The sequence below is a fragment of the Electrophorus electricus genome, chromosome 14, assembly GCF_013358815.1.
Source record: "Electrophorus electricus isolate fEleEle1 chromosome 14, fEleEle1.pri, whole genome shotgun sequence".
NCBI lineage: Eukaryota > Metazoa > Chordata > Actinopteri > Gymnotiformes > Gymnotidae > Electrophorus > Electrophorus electricus.
In genome coordinates this window covers 16322366-16347500 of record NC_049548.1, presented here as the reverse complement: position 1 = coordinate 16347500, position 25135 = coordinate 16322366, and the positions used below count along the sequence as shown (strand labels likewise).

Below are 25135 nucleotides of genomic sequence, written 5' to 3'. Positions count from 1 at the left end.
TAAAATAAATACTAGTAAAAATACTGTCAGTTGTTTGATGTAGAGAACTATGAATCTTTTCATACAGAGAAGAAATGTTTTTTTTTTGTTTTTTTTTTTAAAAACATTTGTTAGCTTCATGCAGAGGGAGACTGTGGACCTGTAAATGAGGTGCCCAGCAAATTGCTACCCTCTGGTGATTGCATACGGTATGTTTTTCACACTAAGCAAAATGTCGGTACATTATGTTGGGTTGGGTATATTCACACAATGCGTTTACTTAATACACACATTTCTACACATGCTGTACCTTAATATTTTGTGTTTGTAAGCCTTGGATCAGCTTTTTAACAAAACTCTTCATTTTAGAAAAGTCCGTGGGATGTACACTCCCTGAACCATCCAACAAAAAAGCAATATCTGTTTGTGCAGGAGGTGGGCACTCTGAGAACAAAGGAACACATCCAGAAATAGAACATATTAAAATAAAGAAGAGAAAATGTGATGCTTGTTTAATTAGGGTATCTTCCTATATGAATTACCTCTTAAAGTGCTTGGTATAGGCCCTGTGACAGTGTTTCTCTCCTCAATGGTAAAGCACATGCCATTGTAGGTAGTAGTTACTTCACAAGCCTTGGGGATGGTTGGGCCACACACCTGAAAAGGTTTTTGCTTTCATCTAAACTGTTACCTTGTGATTTATTTCACCAGTGTATTCATTACTTTTTTCATCAACCAAGTAATATTATACCATCATCCTAAACCAAAAATAGTATGAAGTATTAAAACATTTTATAAATTCTCAGTTTGATATTCATGCTGAAATAAAATAGCTTAGTGGATATGTTTCCATACCAAGTGTAGACCTGTCATCTGGTAGTTACATAGTATTTTTAGGATCTACATTCAGTTTACCACTGATTCAGTATGGTAATTGAATAAAATCCACATTAAACTCAGTACTGAAAACCAGAAATTTTATAACAGTTCAAATACAGTAACTAAATATGATATAGAAGCATATTATACTGATTCATATAACTGACAATTAAGATGCAATTGAATTACAATTGTTTTGTAGTATGTTTTCCTTTTTACTATCAAATACACATTTCAAAATCTTACAACTAAGTGAAAATGGGGGTGACGTGTACTGCAGTGATCCTCACCTCCAAATCTTTAACACATTAGTATATTTTAAAATCAAACAGCAGGGGGCAAACCGTTGTCTTTCCTTCCTTATACCGTATGGACAAGTAAAATACTGTGAGTCTTGAGAGTGATGACTTACCAATATCTTTGAGGATGCCGGATCTTTAGTCATTGAAAGTCCAAGAGACATATTAACAGCCTCAGGGGGAACTATAGGAAAACACAAAGAACTACATTTGAGCCACACATCTAAAGAAACATAGCAAATCACTGATGAATATTTTACACTACTGAAAATAAGCAGCTTCTTAAGAACACTACAATGGATACATACCATTCATTTTTAAAGGTGAGCAGTCTTTTGAGTTTGTCCTACATAGGTATACGTTTCCTCTTTTATCTTGATTTTGTAATAAAGGATCACTCACAATCACACTGAGAAGAAAGAGAAGGTTGTGTTAGCTAAATATAAGTTGAATTTTGATATCTATCATCAAGGTATATTTTAACAAAATGTTTACATTCTCTTTGACTACATTGTATATTAGAGTAATAATAATCATCATCATCAATACAGATACACTTTAAATCCAAAAGTAGGAACTCCAAAAACATAATTGTAATGTTCTGGTGGAAAAGAGTGGAGGGGAGCTCCATCACAAGAATTCTGCAAAAATGTTAGGAAAAATGTCTTTGGTGTACTATGCCAGTTATGTTTCCCTCACCTGGACTGATCTTTCTGTATCACTTTGTAGCCAAAGGCTGTGTTCTGGTTTTGGGTGAAGTACCTCCATGGATTTGCTTCAATGTTGAAAGCCACCACAGACTGAAATACTATAGATCAAAACACAAATAAATACCCTCTATGATGCACATTTGAAGTATTTCCAGGATATAACCATAATAATGCATGTTATCATGCAAAGTCAGATAATATCCAGTATATGGGTAAAACAAGAGCAAGAGCAACAAAGATGGAGAAAGAAAGAGAGAAACTGCCAGTTTATACATACTCATTTACAATAAATACCGTAAAAGCATGTCCTGATTGCCACAGGAAATCAATGTTCTGTTATTAGCTCATGTGATGTATATATCACTTATAATATCAATATATTAGAAGATAAAAATATCAGAAGTATATATGCCTGTTAGAGAAGCTAATAAATATTACTTTGCTGTGACAACTTCAGTTTTCAAAAGAGACAATATATAAGGAATATAAAGCTTTCAGATATTAATACCAACTAATTGTTTAATGTTTTAATTAAAATAAAATTGGATTTGTCTTTGAATAAGTGCTCCAGCTCTAAGTGGATATCTACATATTACCAGTTTGGTGGGATAGGTCATAAGAGCCTGAATTTGATTTAATTAATGGTAGAACGAATTATAAATAAATGAATAACCTTTATGATAAACAAAAAAAAAACAAAAAAAAAAAAAAAAAAACAAACAAACACAATCTGGTACCTTATTTATATGTTATGCAAAGTTCAAACTCAATATCCATTCCATATTGTAACGGCCCGAGTAGTGAAGGGCAAGGAGCGGGACGTACAGACTCGCTCGATGGAGACAAACGCTTATTGATGTACGATACAGACACCGGCATTCACGTATAAACACAAACTGTGAACGTGAACACATACGGCGAACAAGAACAACGCGTACACGAACATTGTCAATGACCGACAATACTGCACACACACTAACAAAGGTTTAAATACATACACACGTGGCAAGACTAAACAGATGCAGGTGTGTGCTAAGCATAGGCATGGTTACAAACGAGACAGTCAAAGAACTCCCACATCACGCAGCGGGCCATAACACGTGACCAGTGGAAGTGGCGTGTTCCGTTACATTTTTAGGTAAACCAACATGGATCTGACTGCTGTATTATGTCTGTGTGTTAAACAGCGTCACATACATTGCTTAAAATAATCAGATAAATAATCGAGTAAATAGACTTGCCAAAAATAGGCAGTGTCAGAATATTTTAATTTACATAAAAATGTTCAACAAATGTTTAATTTGCACTTCCTTTTGCACTTCCTCAAACTGCCATTTTTTGCTCATACTCTGTCCTCCATTTCAGGTCTAATGTCCTCCAGTCACCTGCTCAGTAGCCACCAATACCTACCATCGCAACTCTGATACCCATCATGCAATCACCTCAAGGGCTACAAACACTCTGTATTCTAAAATTCTTTGAGAAGTCTTGGCATGTTTAACTGTGCAGTCTGTTCTTTGCTGCTTATCTACTTTACCCTGCCTCTTTACAAGTCTGTTTAATCTTGAATGTTCTCTGCTGTGTTTTAACTTTCATGTATGACAACACTAACACCTTGTTTCAAACCTCTGTTACACAAGCACATTCCCAGTGGCTAAACTTTTGAAATCCAAGGAAAGGTTGACAATGACTATTTTAGCAATGGCTTACATATTAGAACTATAAATCCACAACCACCAGCATCTAATCTTATGAAGTTTTATGTTAAATGTGCCTTAGATGCAAGATCCACAAATACAAACAGGGCAGTGTATACACCTAGATTAGATGGTCCAAAATAATCTGAATCTAAAATGACGGAATGAATAGTAAGCAATGAAAAGGCTGCTCAAATGTAAAAAAAATGTTTCTTACCAGAAACCAGAAAAAAGTAGATTTTAATTTCCCAGTCCATTTGTAGTAATAAGATCAGATACAGAAAGACCAAGGTCAAAGAAAATGATAAAGGATGTGAAGGTACCAGATGTGCAATGAGTTCTTAATATCATACTAAAGAGATGATTCACTTTTGCTCAGCTCTGTCCTTCCCCTCTAAAGAGGAAGCCATCATCAACCTCTTTTCAAACTACCCCCCTCTCCCAGCAGTGTAAGGTTCTGATTAGTAAAAACTATGGATTTAATATATACAGTACAAAATCAGCCTATGCCAGACTTAAATTCCACAGTGACTACTTAATATTCCTGACAGTCATAACTAACTCCTTCATAACTAAACTGACTGACTCCTCCATAAATCAAACATGCGTACTTATTCAGCACTGCAGTCAGAAATAAAAAGTTAAATTTAGTTGCTGTATGAATAAGCCTATGCATTAGGAACTGACCACAATGAAAACGGAATTTCCATTGAAAACGCTGACCTCATTTCATGTTTATTTTCATTGTTCCATTATTTGGACAGTAGAAGCAGAACTGACAGTTATGACTAAAGCATGCAAGATCAAAAACTAAACTGCAAAATGTCAACTCTGTTATTCCTTCTCCCCACAGATGTGTTGAGTGAAGAACAAAATATTGTAGGACAGTGCTATACTGACCTTAAACTGCAGCTGACATTCAGCCAGTTGCTGAAGATGTTCAACAACAGGGAAGGAAGCTCTTGTCCTTTTGTTGACCCTACACTTTTATGAAGTGTTCACTGATCCAAATGCTTTACCACCTAGAGTAGATACATTCTACAATCCTTGGACTAGATGCACAATAATCAGTACCCTGTGTGTTGGTCTTTTATATCCAAATCATTAGACACAAAAATAGACACTAATCACATGTCTCATGCGTACCAGGAAGATTGAAATTTCACAAAAGGTTTCCTCTTTTGTTGTGGGTGTTAGATGTCAGAGTAGAAGGTTTTTTATATTGTGAATTTCTTTTCCTGTGTGATGGAGAGTGTTTCTGGCTCTCCCTTGGCTCAGGTTATCTTTATCTCAGCCCTAGCATCCCTCCACTCGATACACATCTGGTCTCTATTAGAGACCTGAATCACCCATGAGAATTTGGTCACTCTGGCTGCCCTCTCCTCTGCCTTTTCATTCACCCATTCTCCAAGGCGTCTTGGTAGGGGTGGTGGCACAGGTTTGCTATTGTCTCAAAAGTGGCATTTCACTCCACTTTCCATCACTTCTTTTGAATTTCACACTATTACAGTGTCTTTCCCTACCTAACTTCACATCTTTGTCGTCATCTACTGCCCTCCAGGTTCACTAGATAACTTCATTGGCAAGCTTGATGTCCTCCTGAGTCAATTCCCCACTACCGGTAATCCATTCATTCTCCTTGGGCACGTCAACCTTCCATCAGACAAGCTACATTCCTCCTGCATCCTTCCACTGTTGATGTCATTTGACCTCACCCTCCAGCAGTCTCCTCCAATTAACAGTGCGGGCAATGTTCTGGACCACCACAACATTGGACTTCGCAGTCACCGCCCTCCAACTCTCAGACCATAACTTTTCTCCCTCTCCCTTCTCTTTCCATCCACACTTCCCCCATGTGTTCCTACTCCTTCTGTCACAATCTGTGTTCCATCACTCCCTCTTCCCTTACTTCCATTTTATCCACCATTCCTCACATTGACCCTCTTTCTTCTCTCTCCTTGAATACAGTTACTAATACTTTCCTTTCTACACTCTTCTCAACATAGAATTTTCTGTGGCCTCTCTCCTCTAGACCTGCAAGATCTTCCCCATCTGTCCCCTGGCTAACAAACACTCTGCTGCCACAGAAAACTAAGGACTGCAGAGAGGTGGTGGAGGAAAACTCACCTTCCATTCTGTTCCAGACGATCTCAAGAGATCTGCAGCCTTTCTCTGTCATCAACAACTCCTTATTCAGCCCCCACTGCAGTGACAGAGAAACTTCATGCTGCTAAAGCTGTCAACTGTCATATTTCTTGATTCTTCTGGACGTTTAAGCAGCCTTTGTCACAGTAAACCACAACATTCTCCTCCCTGTTCTCTCCAGCCTTAGTGTGACTGGCTATGCATGGAAATGGCTTCAGTCCTATCTGGAGGGATTGTCCCATCAGGTAACGAAGAGGATCCCTGCATACAGGTTTTGGGAATCTTTCATCCTGTTCCACATGTTCACAGTGTAACAAGCCTGATGGGGATTCCCACCAGTAGCGGTTGGAGATAAGCTGTTTGGTGCAAACCTCACCCTGGTGACCTGATGTTAGGGAAGAATGTGCCCAGGTAGTCAAATGGATCCTAAAAGGCTCAGAGACAAACATCTTTCCGTTAGGACATTCATAAAGGTACATCTATATACTCTAATGCCTTTGGTATCTCCTCAATTTCCCAATGGATAGACCAGAGGGAAGAATGGTCTCAGGTTCCTGGCTGCAACACTTGACGGACATGTCCAACATGGGTAGCATAGTCTGAGGAATATACAAGGATGTCATTATATGCAATTACAAATTGCCAAATAATATCCCTGAGAACATCGCTCATAAATGCCTGAAAGACAGAGGGGGCAACACTCAGGCCAAAAGGCATTACCCTATATTCATAGTGCCCCCTTTTGGTGACAAAGGCAGTGTTCCACTTGTCCCCTTCCCCAACATGGACTAGACTGTAGGCACTTCTTAAATCAAGTTTAGTGAAAAGTTAATCATCCCTTAACTGTTCCAAAGATACTGGAATTGGAGGGCATAAGCAGGAGGCCTCTCACAAAGAAACATCTAGAGGCTACAGGAGAGGTAGAGGGTTGAATGAAGCCCAGGGCTAAGACCAGGGTCTCTTGTATGTATGCTTCCATGGCTTGTTCCTTCACCTGTGTAAGAGGAGAGATCTGTGCTTTAGGGAGTGTGGCTCCCTCTAAGACTATAGCACAGTCATTACATTTACGGCATTTAGCAGACTCTTATCCAGAGCCACTTTCAAAAGTGCTTTGTCATTTACTCATAGAATATATCCAAGTACAGTATAGTAGGTTAGAATTAAACATACAAATGAACTAGAATACAGGGATGAATGCTGATACCTGGAAGTGCAAAATACATATCTTATTGTTTAAGTGCTAGAGTTTGTTAAAAAGCATAAATAATACCCTACAATAAGTACTATATTAGTCAGTCAGTCAGTCAATAAGGGAGCAGTGTCAGTTGTCCTTTAAATATTCTGCAAATAGATGGGTCTTCAGTCTGCGTTTGAAGACTGCAAGGGACTCTGCTGTCTGGACAGCAAGCAGGAGTTCATTCGACCATCTTGGAGCCAGGACAGAAAATAGTCTCGATGCTTGTCATCCATGAGACCTGAAGCAATGTATTTCAAGCTGAGCTGTACTTGAAGTTCGAAGTACTCGAGGTCAATGGTCAAAGCCTGATCTGTACCTCATGTATGAAGGGGCTGGTCTATTTTTGGCTTTGTAGGCAAGCATCAAGGTTTTAAGTCTGATGTGTGCAGCTACAGGGAGCCAATGAAGGGAGCGCAACAGTGGAGTAATGTGTGAACTTCAGAAGATTGAAGACCAGTTGGGCTGCTGCATTCTGGACAAGTTGTAGAGGTTTGATGGCTCTTGGAGGAAGACCAGCAAGTAGTGAGTTGCAGTAGTCTAGCTTTGAGATCACAAGAGACTGCATAAGCACCTGGGTAGCTTCCTGCAAAAGAAAGGGTTGAATCCTTCATATGTTACAAAGGAGGAATCGGCAAGACTGGGTTGGATTAGAAACATGAGTTGAGAACAACGACAACTGGCTGTCCATAGTTATGCCCAGGCTATGGGCAGCTTCAGATGGTGATACCAGGGAGTTCTCAAACTGTGAGGTCATGGTAAGGGCTGGGAGTACCTGAGAAACAGAAGCTCAGTTTTACTGGGGTAGAGCTTCAAGTGGTGGGCTGTCATCCATGACGTGATGTCAGTCAAGCATGCCGAGATGCATCTGGAGACCTGTGTGTCAGAGGGTGGAAAAGAAAGAAATTGAGTGTCATCAGCATAGCAGTGGTAGGAGAAACCATGAGAAGATATTACATCACCAAGAGAACGAGTATACAAAGAAGGCCCAATACTGAGCCTTGTGGAACACCAGTGGAGAGTCTGCATGGTTTGGATGTGGATCCTCTCCATGTCACCTGATAGGACCGTCCATCCAGATAGGACTGAAACCATCTCCAAGCAGAGCCAGTCACACCAAGCCTGGAAACAACAGAGAGAAGAATGTTGTGGTTCACTGTGTCAAAGGCTGCTGAAAGGTCTAGAAGTATCAAAACAGATGACTGTTTGGCAGCTTTAGCGGCATGAAGTTTCTCAGTCATCACTATGAGGGACATTTCTGTAGAATGTGCCGGTTTGTAGGCAGACTGATTGGGATCATGCAGCTGGTTCTGGGTGAGAAAGAGAGAATTGATTATGAACGGCTCGTTCAAGGGCTTTTGAGAGGAAAGAGAGAAGTGATACTGGTCTGTACTTGGTAACACTGGAGCTGTCAAGTGTGGCCTTCTTGAGGATTGGTACCACCCTGGCGGTTTTGAATGCAGTAGGCACATATCCAGAAGATAAGGATTTGTTGATGACAGAGATGAAAGGAAGCAGAGCTCTTGCGATTGTCTGGAACAGAGCAGAAGGAATCGGATCCAGTGGACATGTAGTCAGATTGTTGGAAGTCAGGAGTTGAATTTAATCTGTGGAGAGAGGAGAAAAAAAAGTCAGAGTTGGATGTTGGGGAAATGCACATTTAGTTGGAGGAGTAGGAACAGGGGAAAAGGACTGGTGGATTGCTGCAACCTTCTCCTCAAAGAAGGTGATAATCCTCCAGAGTAAACGATGGGGGGGGGGGGGCATTAAGGAGAGAAGAAAATATTGCGAAGAGCTTGTGTGGATCAGATGATGATTCGAATTTCTCCCTGTAGTAGGATGACTTTGCAGATGTTACTTCCAGTGAGAACTTGGAAAGGAGAGGCTTGTATGAGCCAAGATCTGAATCTATGAAAGATTTCCTCCATCTCCTCTCTGCAGTCCTTATTTCTCTCCTGTGGCAGCGAAGTGTTTCTGTTAGCCAGGGGGCAGCTGGGGAGGACTTAGCAGGTCTAGAGGAGAGAGGGCAGAGAAGATTCATTGATGAGGAGAGTGTAGAAATGAAAGTATTTGTATCGAGAGAGAGACAGACAGACACAGGTGAGGAAGGGTGGACAAAATAGTAGAAGTAAGGGAAGAGGGAGTTATGGAGTGCAGGTTGCAACAGAGAAAGGAGGAACATGTTGGAGAGGACTGGATGGAAAGTGAAGGAAGGGAAAGAGAGAAGGATTGAAAGTGATGGTCTGAGAGGTGGAGGGGGGTGATGTCCTTTGTTGTGGTGGTACGGGTGAAGATCAGGTCCAGAACACTGCCCGCTTTGTGAGTCAGAGGAGAGTGGTTGAGGGTGAGGTCAAATGCTGTCAACAGTGGAAAGATGCAGGAAGAATGCAGCTTGTCTGATGGAAGGTTGAAGTCACCAAGGAGAATGAGTATTTCCTTCAATAGGGAAATGACTCAGAAGGATGTCGAGCTCATCAATGAAGTGATCTAGGGAACCTGGAGGGCGGTAGATGACAATGATAAGAAGTTTGGTGGGGAAAGACACTGTAATGGCATGAAATTCAAAAGAGGAGATGGAAAGTGTAGAGAAGGAAAGTGGAGTGAAACGCCACTCTCAAGACATTAGTAAACCTGTGCCACCGCCCCTGCCAAGACGCCTCAGAGAATGGTTCTCAGGGGTGATCCATGTTTCTGTTAGAGCCAGGAAGTGTAGGAAGTGGAGGGATGCTAATGCTGAGATGAAGTCAGCCTTCTGGACAGCAGATTGGCAGTTCCAGAGCCCTCCTGCCACCACAATATATAATGGTGTGAAGCGTTGTGAGTTCGTGAGGTTGCTGAGATTGCGACGTCTATGATTGTGTCGAAGAAATCTGTGGGATATGTGGACAGGAATTGCGAAGCACATTTCAGATGCTTGATTTGTGGATGTATGAGATAAAGGATTGAGATAATATGAGAAGATACTTAGCTGAGTTTGTGAAGCCCTGTAGGTGATATGTAGATGAACTGATTGAGAACACCACCAAACCTCCTCTAGATGTTGATTACCACTACAGACTTAGCGGAGTCATCCTAATTTAACTCAGTTCAATAAGTGCTGAGCCCGCCCCTCAATTCACACCTAAGGTCAGGGAGAAACTATACCTGTAGTGAGTAATCACCGCTACCAAGCAACTAACAACTATGTTTAGACAACAAGCCTTGAATTTTACAGAATCTAAGACAAAAGTAAGTGAACTCAGAGCCTACCTTAACCAACCAGATGATAATCCAATAAAACAAACCAAAGCAGTAATAAGGATGGTGTGGGGGGAGTTTGGTAGCTTTGTGCTTACTGAGCACTTCTGTAAGATCAACATATTCCAGATAGATGGTGAGAGGGGTTTCCATGGCTAGGCTTTCTATAGTAGTAGATCTCTCAGCAAGGGCAGAAAACTGTAAACAGTTACGAAAACAATAAAGGAGCCATGAGAATAACTCTTGCTCAGACCAAGAAATGCAAGGGCCATGTCACTTCAACCAAGGTAGGCCTAATATCACAGAGAATTCAGAGAATTCTATCACAAAGAAGGTAATCATCTCTGTGTGGAGGGCACTGATTAATTTAACTGGCTGGGCTCTCATAGTGATGGAACCATTTCCTATGGGGTGTCCATTCAATGCTACTACTTTCAGGGGTTGTTTTAATGATTCCATGGGGATCTGTAGTTCCTGGACCAGTCAAGCAAAGATAAAGTGCCCCTCAGCTCCAGAATCAATCAAGACTGAAACAGAAACAGACCACTGACAGTACCAAAAAAAAAAAAAAGACAGGCAGCAAAAAGCATTTTTGATACCAACCCCTTTGTGAAAATGCTCACCACATTATAGCCTACTCCACACTAGTTGAGCCATCTGCCTCTGTTGCTCTACCTGTTGTTTGGCTAATGAGTCCACCAACTGAATAAATCCCTCCTGCAAATGTTGATGTTGTTCCAAAAGATGTCCTAGATTAGCATTTGCCTTTACTAAGGCCACTGCATAGCGGTGATGTATTTTGTAACGCGGCAGAAAGGGTCCAGATACGTCAATAATTTAATATAAGAGGGTAAAGCCAAATCATAGTAAAAAAAAATGGTCCAACAAAACAGAGCCAGAGAGAAACAATCCTGAAGGTAACCAAATACAAAGGATCAACCCAAAGACAAAGTCAAGAATATGAGAACAAGTCAAAATGCAGGGAGTTCAGCAAACAATGAATACACTCACAGGAACACCAGCAATACCTCAGAAACAAGCAGCTAACCTACAGGAATTAAATAGAGCTAGAAACATGTGTATGGCATTATTATTCAGGGGACAATGATTCCCCGAGGGGACTCTGGGAAATGTAGTGAAGGGCCTCAGCATTAGCCTTATTGGTCCTGCTGGACCGAAGGGCTGCATGACAATTGCATTTTATAATAAATATATTACACTTTCTTTAAGAATACATAAGGAATTGCCACTTTTCACATATTGATTCTACTGTATGCAGGCTTGTCAATATTTTAATACAGTGCAATACTATCAGTGGGTTTTGCCAGTAGAAACTAGATTGTAATTCAATGATACATCAACATGAACAATCAGTCAAGCACTATATTGTGTAAAACCATGTTTCATCTCCTAGAAATATGTTTGCTGCTTTATATATCTGATATTTTACTTAAAAGCAAATTTGCTATTCAAATGGTCGAATTCTATTTAATATTTTGTAATCGTATCGTCTTAATACTGAATTATCTTTCCACTGGGTCACTGTAAATACAAGATTTCAACTGTCATTAAAAATGTTTAATGAAATAAGGAAAAGAAAACTACATTACATATTGTAACGTTGAACGGTAAGGAGGCGGACGCATGTGCGGAGAAGATTTAATAGGAGCAAATCCAGAATTAGAGTCGTTAAGGCAGTCCAGGGTCAAAGAGCCGACAAGGAGAGTACGGGGATACTCGTTGATAGTTGTTTTCCAACTATCGTCTGTTTCTATGGTTTCCTGTCTCCTCCCCTTTACCTCAAGCTGGTTCACGTTGATCCTTCGTTAATGTGTCTATTTAAACCCTGTTTCTGCTAGTAATTGATTGGGTATATCCCGCTTGAACTCTTTTCTCGTTCCAGGTGAAGTTATGTTTTCTGTTCGTGTTCGTTAGTTTTCTTCTGTTCTTTCGTCTATGTTGCATTCCCTGTTAGTATTCGCCTGTTTTATTCCGCTCTCGTTCCTCGTCAGATGTTTTCCCGTCGCTTCGCTTCTGTTTAGGTTTCTCGTCCCCTTTTCGTATGCGCAAATGTTGTCTGGTTTTCCTTTGAGTTCTGATTACCTGTGTTTTGTTTTTTTTGTCTTGGTTATTGTCTCCCGTAGCCCGGTTCAGTGTATTCCCCGCTTGTCCTCGTTTTATGCCTCATCGTTGTTTTCCGTTAGTCTTTCCTTTAGTGTTTATTTCCTTTGTTCCCTTGTTCTCGCCTTCACACTGTTGGCCCTTGTTCTTCATTCTATTCTGCATTGTTAGTCTGTTTGATATTAAACTTATTATTCATCTGTCCAATCTGAGCTGGTTCATTATGGCTTTCCTAGTTATTGGCGTCGTCACTTCACAAGCATGTTCGCTCTCCACCTCCCAAACGTTACATTGTGACTAACCCGTTTTGAAATGACTTATGGACAATATATATACAGGTGCATCTCAATAAATTAGAATATCATCGAAAAGTTAATTCGTCAGTAATTCAATTCAAAAAGTGAAACTCGTATATTTATATAGATTCATTACACAGAGTGATCTATTTCAAGTGTTTATTTCTTTTAATGTTATGATTATGGCCTACAGCCAATGAAACCCCAAAGGTCAGTATCTCAGAAAATTTGAATATGTATGTATGTGTATATATGCACTCAATAGTTGGTCAGCACTCTTTCTGCATGAATTATTGCATCAATGTGGCATGGAGGCGATCAGCCTATGGCACTGTTAAGGTGTTATGACATAAATGTGAAGGTAAACAGTGCAACTGTGGAGGAAGCAGATGTGTGAGTTGTTTTAGCACATTGATATGTTCATTGTCGCTTTGTCTCTGTTGCTTCCCCTTTCATAGAGAAAAACATCACCCTGCAGAAACTTAAGGTGCTTTTCATTCCCTAACTGCCTCCTTACACTCACTGGCCAGCAGATTTCATGTGCTCTCATGAATTCATATGAAAACAGTAAAAGCTAAACAAAGCAAATTAATATTTTGCAATCAGAAGCTGGATGTCCAGACCAAACCCTGATGCTCGCCTATAGCGTAGCCTGTGTGGTTTCCAAATCCTCCAAGTAAGACATAGCTGCTAACCCAGTAACGTTTTAAAATCTTAAAACGTCCTACAGTCAACTTTAAATCAATGCACTATCTAGAATTAATCCAAAGTTTGCTTTTTGTTGTGATAATGTGTGTATATATATATATATACTCATTAAATACTTGTGTAGCAGTTACTCACCCATTGGAAACAAATTGAGCTTTACTAGGTTTGGAGTAGGGGGAGACCGATCAAACCGATAAATTTATAAGGTGAATTGAGTTTATTACAAACGCACCTATACCGTGATTATTTAAAAAACTTTTTTTTTTTTTTTTTTTGCTTGACTGAGGAAATAAGTAGAAGTTCTGGATGTCTCATTATCAGCCATTCTGATGGTAGTGGATGTGCTATATTTACAAGACAGGAGATTTTGAGTTTTTGGCAATTTAACAAAACAATCACAATCACACAAATAATTCAAACACACAATATAATATTTCAACTTACAATGTGCAATTGGCATTGAGCTAAGCAGTTTGTACAGATTAACCCCCGTGATGCACCAAACTATACTCTCTAATCCTGTTTCCTTTTATTTACCTCTAGCTCTTCCTACCATTAGCTAAACCATTTTTTGCTAAAGGTATAGCAATGTCATAATTACACACATGCGCGCACAAACACACACACACACACACACACACTATATATATATTCTTTAGTCTAACCTAGACCATTAGACTAACTGTGAACACAAGATAACTTATACAGGCAAGTCAGAATTATTACAGCTGCAGTTTAAGTTCTACTCTCTATATACCAGGTTATGCTGCTTCCCTGTTCTCTGTCCATGGAATCACCTGACAATCCAGTGTAATTAGTATGATCCACAGCTTTGTAACTAATAAAGAAACAAGTAAGTATACTGTCTATTAAATAAAAGTCCTAATTGGGTCCTGGGATTTTGATAGCCTGGTGATGGGATAGGCCAGCTAACTCCATCACAGATGGACATTATACTATACTGACAGAGAGGCTATACTCAGCCTATCTGGGATGTTTGCGTGTACTGAAAACCTGCCATTACTGACTAAAAACAAATCATTTTTGGTTTTAGGTATGCATATGTATAGAAATCATTTCAAATGCCTGACAACTCTGTATCTTCTTTCTGAACAAATCATGAGGCTCTAGAAGTCTTATTTGAATGTTCCCTTCCATCTTTATGACATTTTCTTCAGATTTTCTTTCTCACCTTAAATCTAATTTTTTCTTGTCTTTTCATTCTCCCATTTAAGTTGGCAAGGAAAATATGAATTAAAAGTGAACTTCAGCTTTATGAATGACACAATGTTTTTAAATGGTAAGGAACAGAAATATGATTTATGTTTCCAGTAGTAGACACTACAAAACTTGTCGTCTTGTCATTGGGAATTTTGAAGTTGTTGTGGTTTCCACACTAGATGACAGATCAGTGACAGTGGAACACATTGCAAGGCCTTTCACCATCTGATGAGTCTAGTCTTCAAACTATATCAGGAAAAAATATGCCTGAAACAGGGATTATATTTCTTTAAAAAAAAAGGATGCTGTTGTTGGGTTTTTTCCATGCTTAAAGAAGTAATATCTTTACATCTTTAGCAAATAATCAAAATGGAGAATGTGTATATATATATATATATATATATAAAATATATATAAATGTATCTATATATAAAATGTATATCCTCCCTCACACGCATATGGACACACACACACAAAATAATAATAATAATAATAGTAATAAAAATAAATTACAGTTACTGTCAGGAAGTACAGTATCTCTAATGCTAACCCTAACCCTGGAAAAACAAGAATTTAGAATTTTGTCAGAATTAATGTTTTTAAGCATTCACTGGCACTGGATTCTCTCAATCATACAATGTTTCAATTACCATTTTATACTTGCTGACTATAAAGTTTGTTGTCTGCCACCTAGAGAGGGGTTGGCTTACATATGAGGATGTCAGCTGGACATTGGTATGATTCCACAATTTAAATCAAATGTTTGTCTTTCAAATGGTTTTGGCTGTGTGATGACCTGACAAACCTATTTTTAAGAATGGTGCAATTGTATCTCTAATGCCAACCCTAACCCTAGAATGGGGAAAACAACAGGCTTCCCAATAGCCTACTGGTTCATTTCAGAATTAAAATTTGAATGGCATTGGATATCATTCTGTCAACACTAAAATGTTTCACTTATCATTTTACAGTGGCACACTTGTGACTGTTCCCTAGAACCTTGCTGTCTGGCACCTACAGAGGTATGCCAACATATGAGGATGTTAGCTAGACATATGCTTGGCTAACACTTGAGGGTCATCTTTTGAAGTTTGTTGTATGCCACCTACAGAGAGGTTAGCCTGCATATGAGAATGTCAGTTGGTAGGATTCCACAGATTAAATCAAATTATAGTCTTTCAAATGGCTTTTAATATGTGACAACCTGATGACCTTACTTTTAAGAACAGTACAGATGTGTCTCAGAACAGTACTGTTGTGGTAGCTTTAGTGATAGGGCAGTGATAGCTCAGTGGTTAAGGTACTTGACTTTTACTCAGAAGGTTGCCAGTTCAAGCCTCTCCACTGCCAAATGGTTCCCTTTCTGCTCTTGAGCAAGGCCCTTAATGCTCAAGTTGTATTTAGTCTTAATTGCGAGTTTTTTTCCGATAAAACCATCAGCTAAATGCAGTAAATGCATCAGCTAAATGCCGTAAATGCGATGAAAGCGTCAGTATGACAGTAACCTCCCCCAAAAGGGTCAGGGATGGCTGTGGAACAATGATCACCACCCATTCTCCCTGAAGAAGCTCGCACAGCCACGGTGCTGGACGGATTATGTTGAACAAGAACAATTCCCTTCATGTACTGCATGACAGTTTTCAGACTGCCTTCTAGGGCAACTTCTTGGGCAAGGCCTACATCTGGATGGATCTTAAAATAAATCTTCCACCAATCCTGAGTCCAGGATGTCTCGTGCAAACACCCAGCATCTTTTTCAAGACCATAACCCACAAAGAATTTGTCTACAAGGAATTGTAACTGGCCAGCCCTTCACCTTGTATCCAGCATCCAATGGACAGCGCAGACCAGAGCACTCTCAACTTCGTCTAGAGGGGGTGGCTCAGCATCGGGTGGCACCACATCCAGCAGACCTAGAATCACAGGTTTGAAGAGGGAGACATGGAATGAATTAGACATGTGGTAATTTATGCGTAGGTCTAATTAGTACACTACTTGGTTGATTTGCTTGATTTTAAAAGGTCCAATGTACATGCGTTAAATTTTCTTACTGCCTTTGGCAAATCTGAAGTCTTTTGTAGATAACCAGATCTGATCCCTTGGTGCATACGTGGAAGTCTCTTGTCGATGTTGGTGTGCATATCTCTTATGATGCTGAATAGCCCTGTTTATATGTTGGTGGGTTTTCTCTCAGACATCCTTCTTTGCTTCCATTCATCAACTGCACGAAGTCCACAGCATGAGTGGAGACTGATAACCAAGACAGAACTCTAATGGAGTTAAGGCAGTGACTGAGCTAATGAGTGAGTTTTGAGCCATTTCAGTACAAGGAAGGAAATGACTCAATCAGACTGATTATTTTGACAGAATATTCTCAAAAAGTTCCCCATCTCATGGTTTAACTATTTGCACTGGCCATGAGATTCCAGGAAGGCTGACCAGGTTCGTGATGGAAACTGGGGTCCATGATCTGATACAATATCCTCAAGGATTCCAAAGAAACAGAAGACAATTGAATAGAGCCTCCACAGTTTGGAAGGTGGTTGGCAGTCGTTTGAATGGAATGAACCAGACTCTCTGGGAGAATCTGTCCACCACTGTAAGTATTGTCATGAACCGCTGGGAAGAAGGGAGATCAGTGACAAAACCCACAGTCAGATGTGAGACAGATGTAGATATGTAGACATTATACAACAGAGACAGGGATTGGCCACTGAGTGACTGCTTTGATCTTCCTGTATAATATAACCTACGTAGGATGCTTCACATAATTGTTCTAGTGCTACTGAACAAAGGCAGTGGATAGGATATTTTGTTGTGAGTGCATTCAGACCTCTGTAATCTATGCCTGGTCTTAGTCCACCATCCTTTTTACTGACAAAGAAAAATCCAACCGCAGCAGGTGAAATGGAAGGCTGGATAAACCCCTGTGCTAATGCTTCTTATATGTGTCTCCATAGCTTCATGCTCAGCTTGTGACATTTGCTCTGTTTTCCTCAGGACTCTTTCACAAACACAAACAAGGATGGGGTGGTGCGACTGATATTCTAGCACTGTAACGCTGTAAAGTAGGGTGTTTAATAACTTCCCTTCCCCAACATGTGTATGAAACAACTCTACAAGTAGTATTATACAAATATTCCCAACTTAAAATCACACATCAGGTCGTCCAAAACAGCCACTTTGACATTGGTAAAAAAAATGTTAATAACAGGGAAGGAATGAACTTGGCAAAACAAGATGGGGACTCAGTGGTCTCTTTACCACTTCACAACTCACCCCACTAGTCCCCTTTGGTACACAGGAAAGCGAAGTTCATAAATCCTCTGAAAATTCTGTCCACAGTCAATACTACTCCAGGTAAGAGGAAAAATTTACCTATTCCTTCAGGTGTATATCCACTGCACGAAATTGGAGGGCAAAGATGCGAGCTCTCCCCAAGTGAAGTCCCATGACCTGATGCTTCCGTGTTTTCAAAAAACCCTCTCTTTTCTGGTTCCTAGTATTCCCTATTTCATTGCTAGTGCATTTGTGATTGTCCTTTCCATTTGATGATCGACCCCAACTACAGTCATCTGCTCCGTGAGGGATGAGCCCTGAACTCATGTACCACCCCCCCACCCCCGCCCATTAGAGGGTATGCGCTGAACCGAAAACACAAGTAAAAAAAAACAAAAAGGAAAAAGGTTGACACATTTGTACACATTATTTACCATATGTGATCATTACAAACTTGTATAAGGGGATAAACACGTGATCAAGGAAGCACAGCACCGTCGATGAGGTCGATAACACAGCCGTAATGCCTATGTAGAGGAATGCTAGTTGCATTCTACTTACTGAAGACTTCTAAGATCAGAGTATTCACAGAGAAGGGTGATGGTGTTGGGTAGAGGGCTTTCGATGGATGTGGAAAAGATAGATATAGAGGGGATTTTTAAGCAGTTCTTGAAACAGTAGAGTGACCAGGAAGCAATGTCTAGAGTGGGCCATTAAAGGAGTGGATTATGGAGGTGGAGCCAGGAGAGACCTAAAATCACCAAATAGTCCATAGAGTTAATAAAAAAAAAAAGATAAGTTCTGAGTGGAGTGCGCTAATGTCCATCTGCACAGGCTTAGTGAGAGAGAAAATAACCCCCACTCTTACTGGTCTAATGTTCAAAGCGGATAGCTTCACTGGTGTGCTGAGGTTATCTAGAGAATTGTCAAGGTGATGAGCATGGGGAATGAGTCAGTAAACAGGAGAGGCAGATCTGGTGAGCATGTAACTATTGGAGGGTCTGGATTGAGTGACAGAAGATGTGTTATCAGGTGGATGCTGGGAAACAGGGTCTAGACTAGGGGGCATGAATTTTTTTTAACTAGATCTTTCATATTTGCCCCTTTTTGACTGGACAGCTTAGCTGACTGTTTACCCTGGTTTTTGGACGCCATTACGGTTTTTGACCTTTTAATAAATCTAGCATTTGCATCCAAGTCTCCTGTTTACTTTGCAAAATGTTTTGCCTCTCTCCAGTTTTCAAATTCCCTTTCAATATCCATATGTCTGCCTCATATAAACTCTCCATACACATATAAATATTTTCCTTGGTAGTCTTTATGGGAAGGTTTTTAATAATAGCGAAGATGAGTAATTGAGTAAGGGAGTAAGAATGAGTACAAATATATAAAACACATTAAGACAAAATTGCCATTTCAACTCTGAATAACTGTACGTTTTCTTTATAACTACCAAAAAGGCCAGTACAAAGCAAATGTATCATATACACGAGTCTGACATGATATACAGATGAATCTGACATTTTAGGCAGCACAGTAGCATCTGTGAACTTTACAGCTGCCATTGTAATCTCCCAAGCACAGATTGACAAATCCATGTTGGAATTTAAGCAGAGCAGTGCAGCAGCTGAGTGTTCTCCAGCTGCCTCCACCTCCTCCTCAGTCCCATCAGCACCAGAGCTCGCATCCTCCAACATCTGCTTATAGCGGCTTTTGAAGAACCCAGCCTGGAGTTATATACAGGAATAAAGCAGTCAAATACAGAGTCAAACAAATATCACCCATTAAATGTTTATACGGCATTGGACACAGGAATTCTGGAAGTGACAATAGCAAATGGTAACAAGAGCAGAACTGACCTTGTAGAGGTCAGCAGTGATGACAGCCAGAATCAGCAGCCCTGCTACTGCTCCTACAATTATCTCGTTAAGGACGCATTTCTCCTCATACACCTCCACCCAGGTATTAATCTACAAACACACACACACACACACACACACACACACACACACACACACACACACACACACACACACACACACACACAATTCCCCATTACACCATTAAACAAATCAGTCTATGGCAAAGAAATTTAGGATTTTAAAAGAACTGTTAATATCAGCTTGATTCAACTGTATCAACAGTGATGCAGACTTATGTCAGTGTCTTTTATACAGTGCAATACCATCAGTGGATTTTGGCACTAGAAACTAAGGTGCAATTTATTGATTCATCAACATGCAGCACTATTGATACAACACTGTATTGTTTAAAACAATGTTTCAAATCCTACACCTAGAGAAAAATGTTTCCTGTTTTATATGTCTGATATTTGACATATAAAGCAAATCTACTGTTCAGATTTTCAGATTCCAAATATCATTTTGGAAGCATATGGGGTTTGTACTGAAATATCTTTCCTCTGGATGCGTGAATTATTGCAACAATTGGTCTTTTAAAACATTCTTCCGTTAAAAGATAAGTTCAGATTTTGTCATAGAAAATTCCACTACCATCAAAACAACTGTGCGTTTAAACGGTACACGTAATGTTAGTAAAGTTATTTAATTGCGTGCTCAGTTCTTTGCGTAAAAACACGCGTTCAGTTCCTTCGTAAGCAAACCCAAAATACGCAATCCTTTGGTTAACTCAAAATGCACGTTCCTGACGTAAACGTGTTTCTGAATAGAGCATTAGACCCCCCCGCCCCCGCCTTTTCTACTTTATATGAATTTCTATTGGTCATTGCAGCGCCATTGTCTTGGAGTGACAGCAATACTCACCTATGAGTGAAGGAAGAAGAGGCGGGGTGACAATTAGTTACTCCACAAATGTTTCCAGGGCAAGCGGCGTGATTGGCAGCTATTTTATCAAATAGAGGACGTTTAGACGAAAACGTAGACCCCTCGCTTGACTTATTTAGTCATCCCTTTCGTGTTTAAAGGTCTGCGCACTGTGTACTGCCAGTTTTTCAGTGTTGTTAGCAGATAGTCTAGCATATGGGTTTGACGCTGTTTGACAAAACTCGTAAAACCATAAGAATGATTTGATCACCAATACTTTTGGACATTATGGAAAGGAACAAACTTGTTTTAGCTAAAGTTTATGTGGAGTTGTTTGGGTGCGTCTAGCATGGACTAGCTTGGCTGCTAGCATGGACTACCTTCGATGTTTGCATAGCAAATCACTGGATGTTTCCATTCACTGCTGGAAAAATTCGTAATCCTGCTACAAATTGTAAGTGTAAATGAGAAATTATACTATTTCTTTAGTATAATTATATTTAGTATTTTCCCCAGCATTTACAGTATTAGCTACAGTATTTTCCCCCAATGATGCTATGAAGCTAATATTGTGGACCTTCTAAAGTAACTTACTATGATGTTTTAACAAAAATAAACATGCAAAATTGATGTATTTCGATTGTTGATTTTTTGTGTGCATTTGGAGATGTTTTTGGACACTTTGGAGAAGTGGAAAATACCACTTAGTGGAAAATACTATTTAGATACTTATTCTTTTCATGTATATGCTCAAAACTATTCAGTTTATTACACAAGACCCTGGTGAATCAGGAAATGTAGAGTAGGAGTGAAACTGAATCTCCAGCATCAATAGACACATTATACACCCAAAAAATCAAAGGCATTTTATGGTGGATTTTTTTTGTTTGTTTGTTTGTTTGTTTGTTTGTTTTTTACATTTTCCTCTGTATTAGATGAGCTCAAATGGAACCTAAATGATGGACAAATGAGCCTGGATGTAAATGGATGTCTTGTCCCAAGTGTCTACTTCTATTTGAATCCTGAATAATCGTTGTGATATGTGTATAATTTCAGATACCTAGTGTTAACGTGAACAAAAATGATCTTAAAACTGCTGGTGCATAAAGGGTTTTTTAAAGAAGTAGGTTTTATTTTAATATGTGCTTACATAGACATGCTCATAATTACTTGTGATATTTATGTTTGTATAAGTCATTACATATAGGTGAAAAACAGATTCATGACAAACATTACAAGTCAGTGGACTCATGGCCAGTACTGTAATAGAGTGCATCAGCACTCTAATCACTATCAAGCGATTAATGTAGTATTAATTTGTATACTCAGAAACAAAAATTTAAAGGCTTTTGTAATTGGGACAGAAGGGATTTATGACATCTTCAGATAAAAAAGATGTTTGTTTACCAGGCCTGTGGGTACAGTATGTAGAGAATCAGAGGAATAGTAGGCAAATTTATTTTTGTCATATTCAGAGTTGCTGTACTGACCAGCTCAAAAACCACTGATCGGAGTCCAGTCTAAGAGTGAGAGGAAATGCATGAAAAATTAAGCGTATAAAAATTAAAACTAAGAACTCTCTGTACTGGTAAAACGTATCAGTGTTGTCAGATGTTATTTATCATGTTACAATATGTGGCAATATAAATACAATTAATAAACACAGTTTAAATGTAGTATAAATGCACCTGTTCAGTCCACCCAGAACTAACATGACCAGACATGTACAATTTTGGCTCCCTTCTCATCATATTTGTATTACACCTAAAATGTCTGCACACAGCCACAGAACAGTTCTAAAACAAAGAAAGTTTCCATTGGTTATGTTTACACTGAGTATACATAATCATGAAGTGATTTATTATATTTACATAGAGAAAGCTTTACTAAGGCAAATAATTTGGCTATTTCTCTGTTACAGAAATGCTGTTTTGGGAAACAAAGCTGTAACAGTTACCATTTTGTGGTGATTTTTTTTAGTGCCACCACTAAATCAGGGACTGTGGGTTGATCATCTATGTCTACACTACAATATTGAATCTAAAGAATAAAAACAATTACCAGAAGATTATCTTGTAAACTCCATAGGCCATTTTGTAGGATATGAATTTTATCTACTATATGATTAAATTGCACTGTTGATTCATGAATGTTAAAAATGTTTGCACTGATATGCTACTGTACCTGAAAATCCTTAGTGGTCCAGAAATCCTTATCTCTTAGTTTTATTGGGACTTTGATTAAAATAGTGAGTGTTAAGTCCCTTAGGGAATTCTGGACCTGATAGATAAAGCGATAGAGGGTGAGCGACAGAGACAGGCAAACCAATAGATGGATATATAGAGAGAGGGAGAGCACAAATTTAATCTGAATAATTAAATGATTTTCTATAACTTCTATAATAAAATCCAATAGCAAAGGTGTTCTTTGTTTTCATACTTTGAGGATTTGGCTGACTGGTTTATCAAGGTTGTTCTTCCCTGCAGTGAAGGTAATGTGGATGCTGGACTCCTCATACCTTCAAATAAAAGCAGTAACAGGATCTTACTAAAAGATCACTGAACAGATACCAAGAGGGCTGAATGGTGCAGGTAGAAGCCACACAGTGTTTTCATCTGAGTACACTAAGCCAGCCTACAGTGCTAGTAGTTTGGGTTTCATATGCATCAGAGAAGGTGTGCAACACCTTCTTTATTAGAGTTTTAAACATACTGGGAACTGACACGGAATAAATAAGTAGAAAACAAAGCCAAATTTAAGGAAAAGCATCAAGATATGTAAAGAGGAAGGGGATAACTAACCTGATCCGTGAGATGTAGATTCCATATTTGACACCAATGGTTCTGTTTTTGAACAGTTCGCTGTTATCTGAGTGTTTCTCATTGCCGCTGTAAGGACACTTGGGTCAGTGTGGTTCACCAAACTTTTTACAATACAATATCCCAATATTTTGGGATAGATGAACTAAAAATGAGCAAACATTTTTAAAAGCCTTTTGTGTCTATATCTTTGTGATATTGTGCTTGTGACTACTAGTAACATTTGTGTAAAATATTTCTGTCTTGTTGGGTGTTGGATGCCCCTTTGAACCAAAAGGCACGAATGTTATCTACAGAATGTTTCCTTCTTCAAGAATGAAAACATAATTTTAAATGCAGTTGGTGTTAGAAAAATGTTAGAATCTCAAAAGGTTTCATTAAGTTACCCACAGATGCAGACATTAGAACATGAGAAATATGTTAATCAGGAAAAAAAAATCAGGATGTACCTGGAAGCAGTAGCAATGAACATCATCGTTTTATCAAAGTCAGCGTCTTTGTTTACGTTATATGTAATGTCAAAAATGGCCAAATGGGAAAACGGAAATCAGGAGATGAAAAGCTTTTTATTTAAAGTAATATATCTGAACTAAAGAACATGCTCTTTCAGCATTCAATAGCTGACTTCTTTTGCTTGATTAAAAATTGTTCTTCCCTTAAAGGTAACGTCTCCCATCAGGAGACTATCAGGATACAATCAACAAGATAACACTGATGCGATCCTGTCTGCAATTTACATCATTAACAGGAGGAACTCTGAGATTTGAAATTTTCATTATTTTCTGGTTTTAGTTTATTTATTTATTTTCAGACCTCTGTATATTTTATTATTTATTCATTATTTTTTATAGTTTGTATTCATTTTTGTTTAGTCTTAGTTTTTAATATTTATTATGCAAGCTCTAATGACAAGTGGTATCAGATAAGATTATAATTAATTCAAAATGTATTTTATGTAAACCTTGAAATGATTTAATTTCACCAACAGTTCTTGACTTGTAGTATGATCAAGCAGCATGCTTGTGCTCGGCATAGCTAGCTAATGTTGCATATAAATGTCTAGCAAACTGATTCCTGCCATATGCTGATGTCCATGAACTAATGGTTCTTTGGTAAATTAATCCTCAGGAGTTCGCCTGCAAAATCCTCAAAAGGGTCAAGCTCGGAGACAGCCAAAACTCCATCTCCTCCATCGACTTCAGGGTGTTGCAGTGTAATTCCGGTCTTGAAGCTAAGAAGTGGCCTTAGTCAGCCAACACAATCCAACTGTGGCTCAGTCCAAATGTGGACGGATGGAGAGTTTGAACTAAAGGCCCAACAGAAATAAGATAAGACATAATAACTCCATTCATATGTGCAGTGGTTGACACTGATTGAGTAACTGTCGTTCGTGTTTTGTTATAGCTCTTTATTAGTGAGTCCAATGCCTCAGGTCATTAATTGCATTTCCCTTAATTTTTAATGCATTCATACTCTATTACCTGTGATTATTAAATAAACAATCTATTAGTTGTAAATTTTGTGATTCAGGAGTGGTGTTTCTAATTTCTTGGTGGCTGTATCAATGACTACATTATGGAACTTGTGACTTTTATGAGTTGAGACTGAATTAACATTAATTCTAATTAAAGGTTAATTAACCAATTAATTTCTGCCTAAAATAGGGTGGTGCCCCAATTAATCACAACCTAATTTTAATTGCCAGTTCATCAGTTTTCATATCATAAC

General features: G+C 38.9%; 1 protein-coding gene and 2 long non-coding RNA genes across 3 annotated transcripts in view; 1 reads left to right on the top strand and 2 right to left on the bottom strand.

Annotated features, from left to right (window-relative positions):
- Positions 1–3961, bottom strand: part of LOC113569394 (integrin alpha-X-like) — a 20399-nt gene extending 16438 nt beyond the window's left edge. Inside the window, exons 1-6 of the mRNA XM_035533261.1 lie at positions 3782–3961; positions 1857–1965; positions 1466–1566; positions 1271–1341; positions 522–636; positions 290–423 (exon numbers count right to left, since the gene is read on the bottom strand). Of these exons, the coding sequence (XP_035389154.1) occupies positions 290–423; positions 522–636; positions 1271–1341; positions 1466–1566; positions 1857–1965; positions 3782–3821 (570 nt within the window). The 5' untranslated portion in view covers positions 3822–3961. The remainder of the gene's footprint in view (positions 1–289; positions 424–521; positions 637–1270; positions 1342–1465; positions 1567–1856; positions 1966–3781) is intronic.
- A 1990-nt stretch (positions 3962–5951) lies between these two features.
- LOC118242394 lies at positions 5952–6838 on the bottom strand. Its single transcript, XR_004776830.1, has 3 exons — positions 6568–6838; positions 6086–6094; positions 5952–5970 (listed from the first exon to the last, which is right to left on the bottom strand). It is a non-coding gene; the product is annotated as an uncharacterized LOC118242394 (long non-coding RNA).
- A 14164-nt stretch (positions 6839–21002) lies between these two features.
- Positions 21003–24924, top strand: LOC113568189. Its single transcript, XR_003409555.2, has 2 exons — positions 21003–21042; positions 24536–24924. It is a non-coding gene; the product is annotated as an uncharacterized LOC113568189 (long non-coding RNA).
- The last annotated feature ends 211 nt before the right edge of the window (positions 24925–25135 follow it).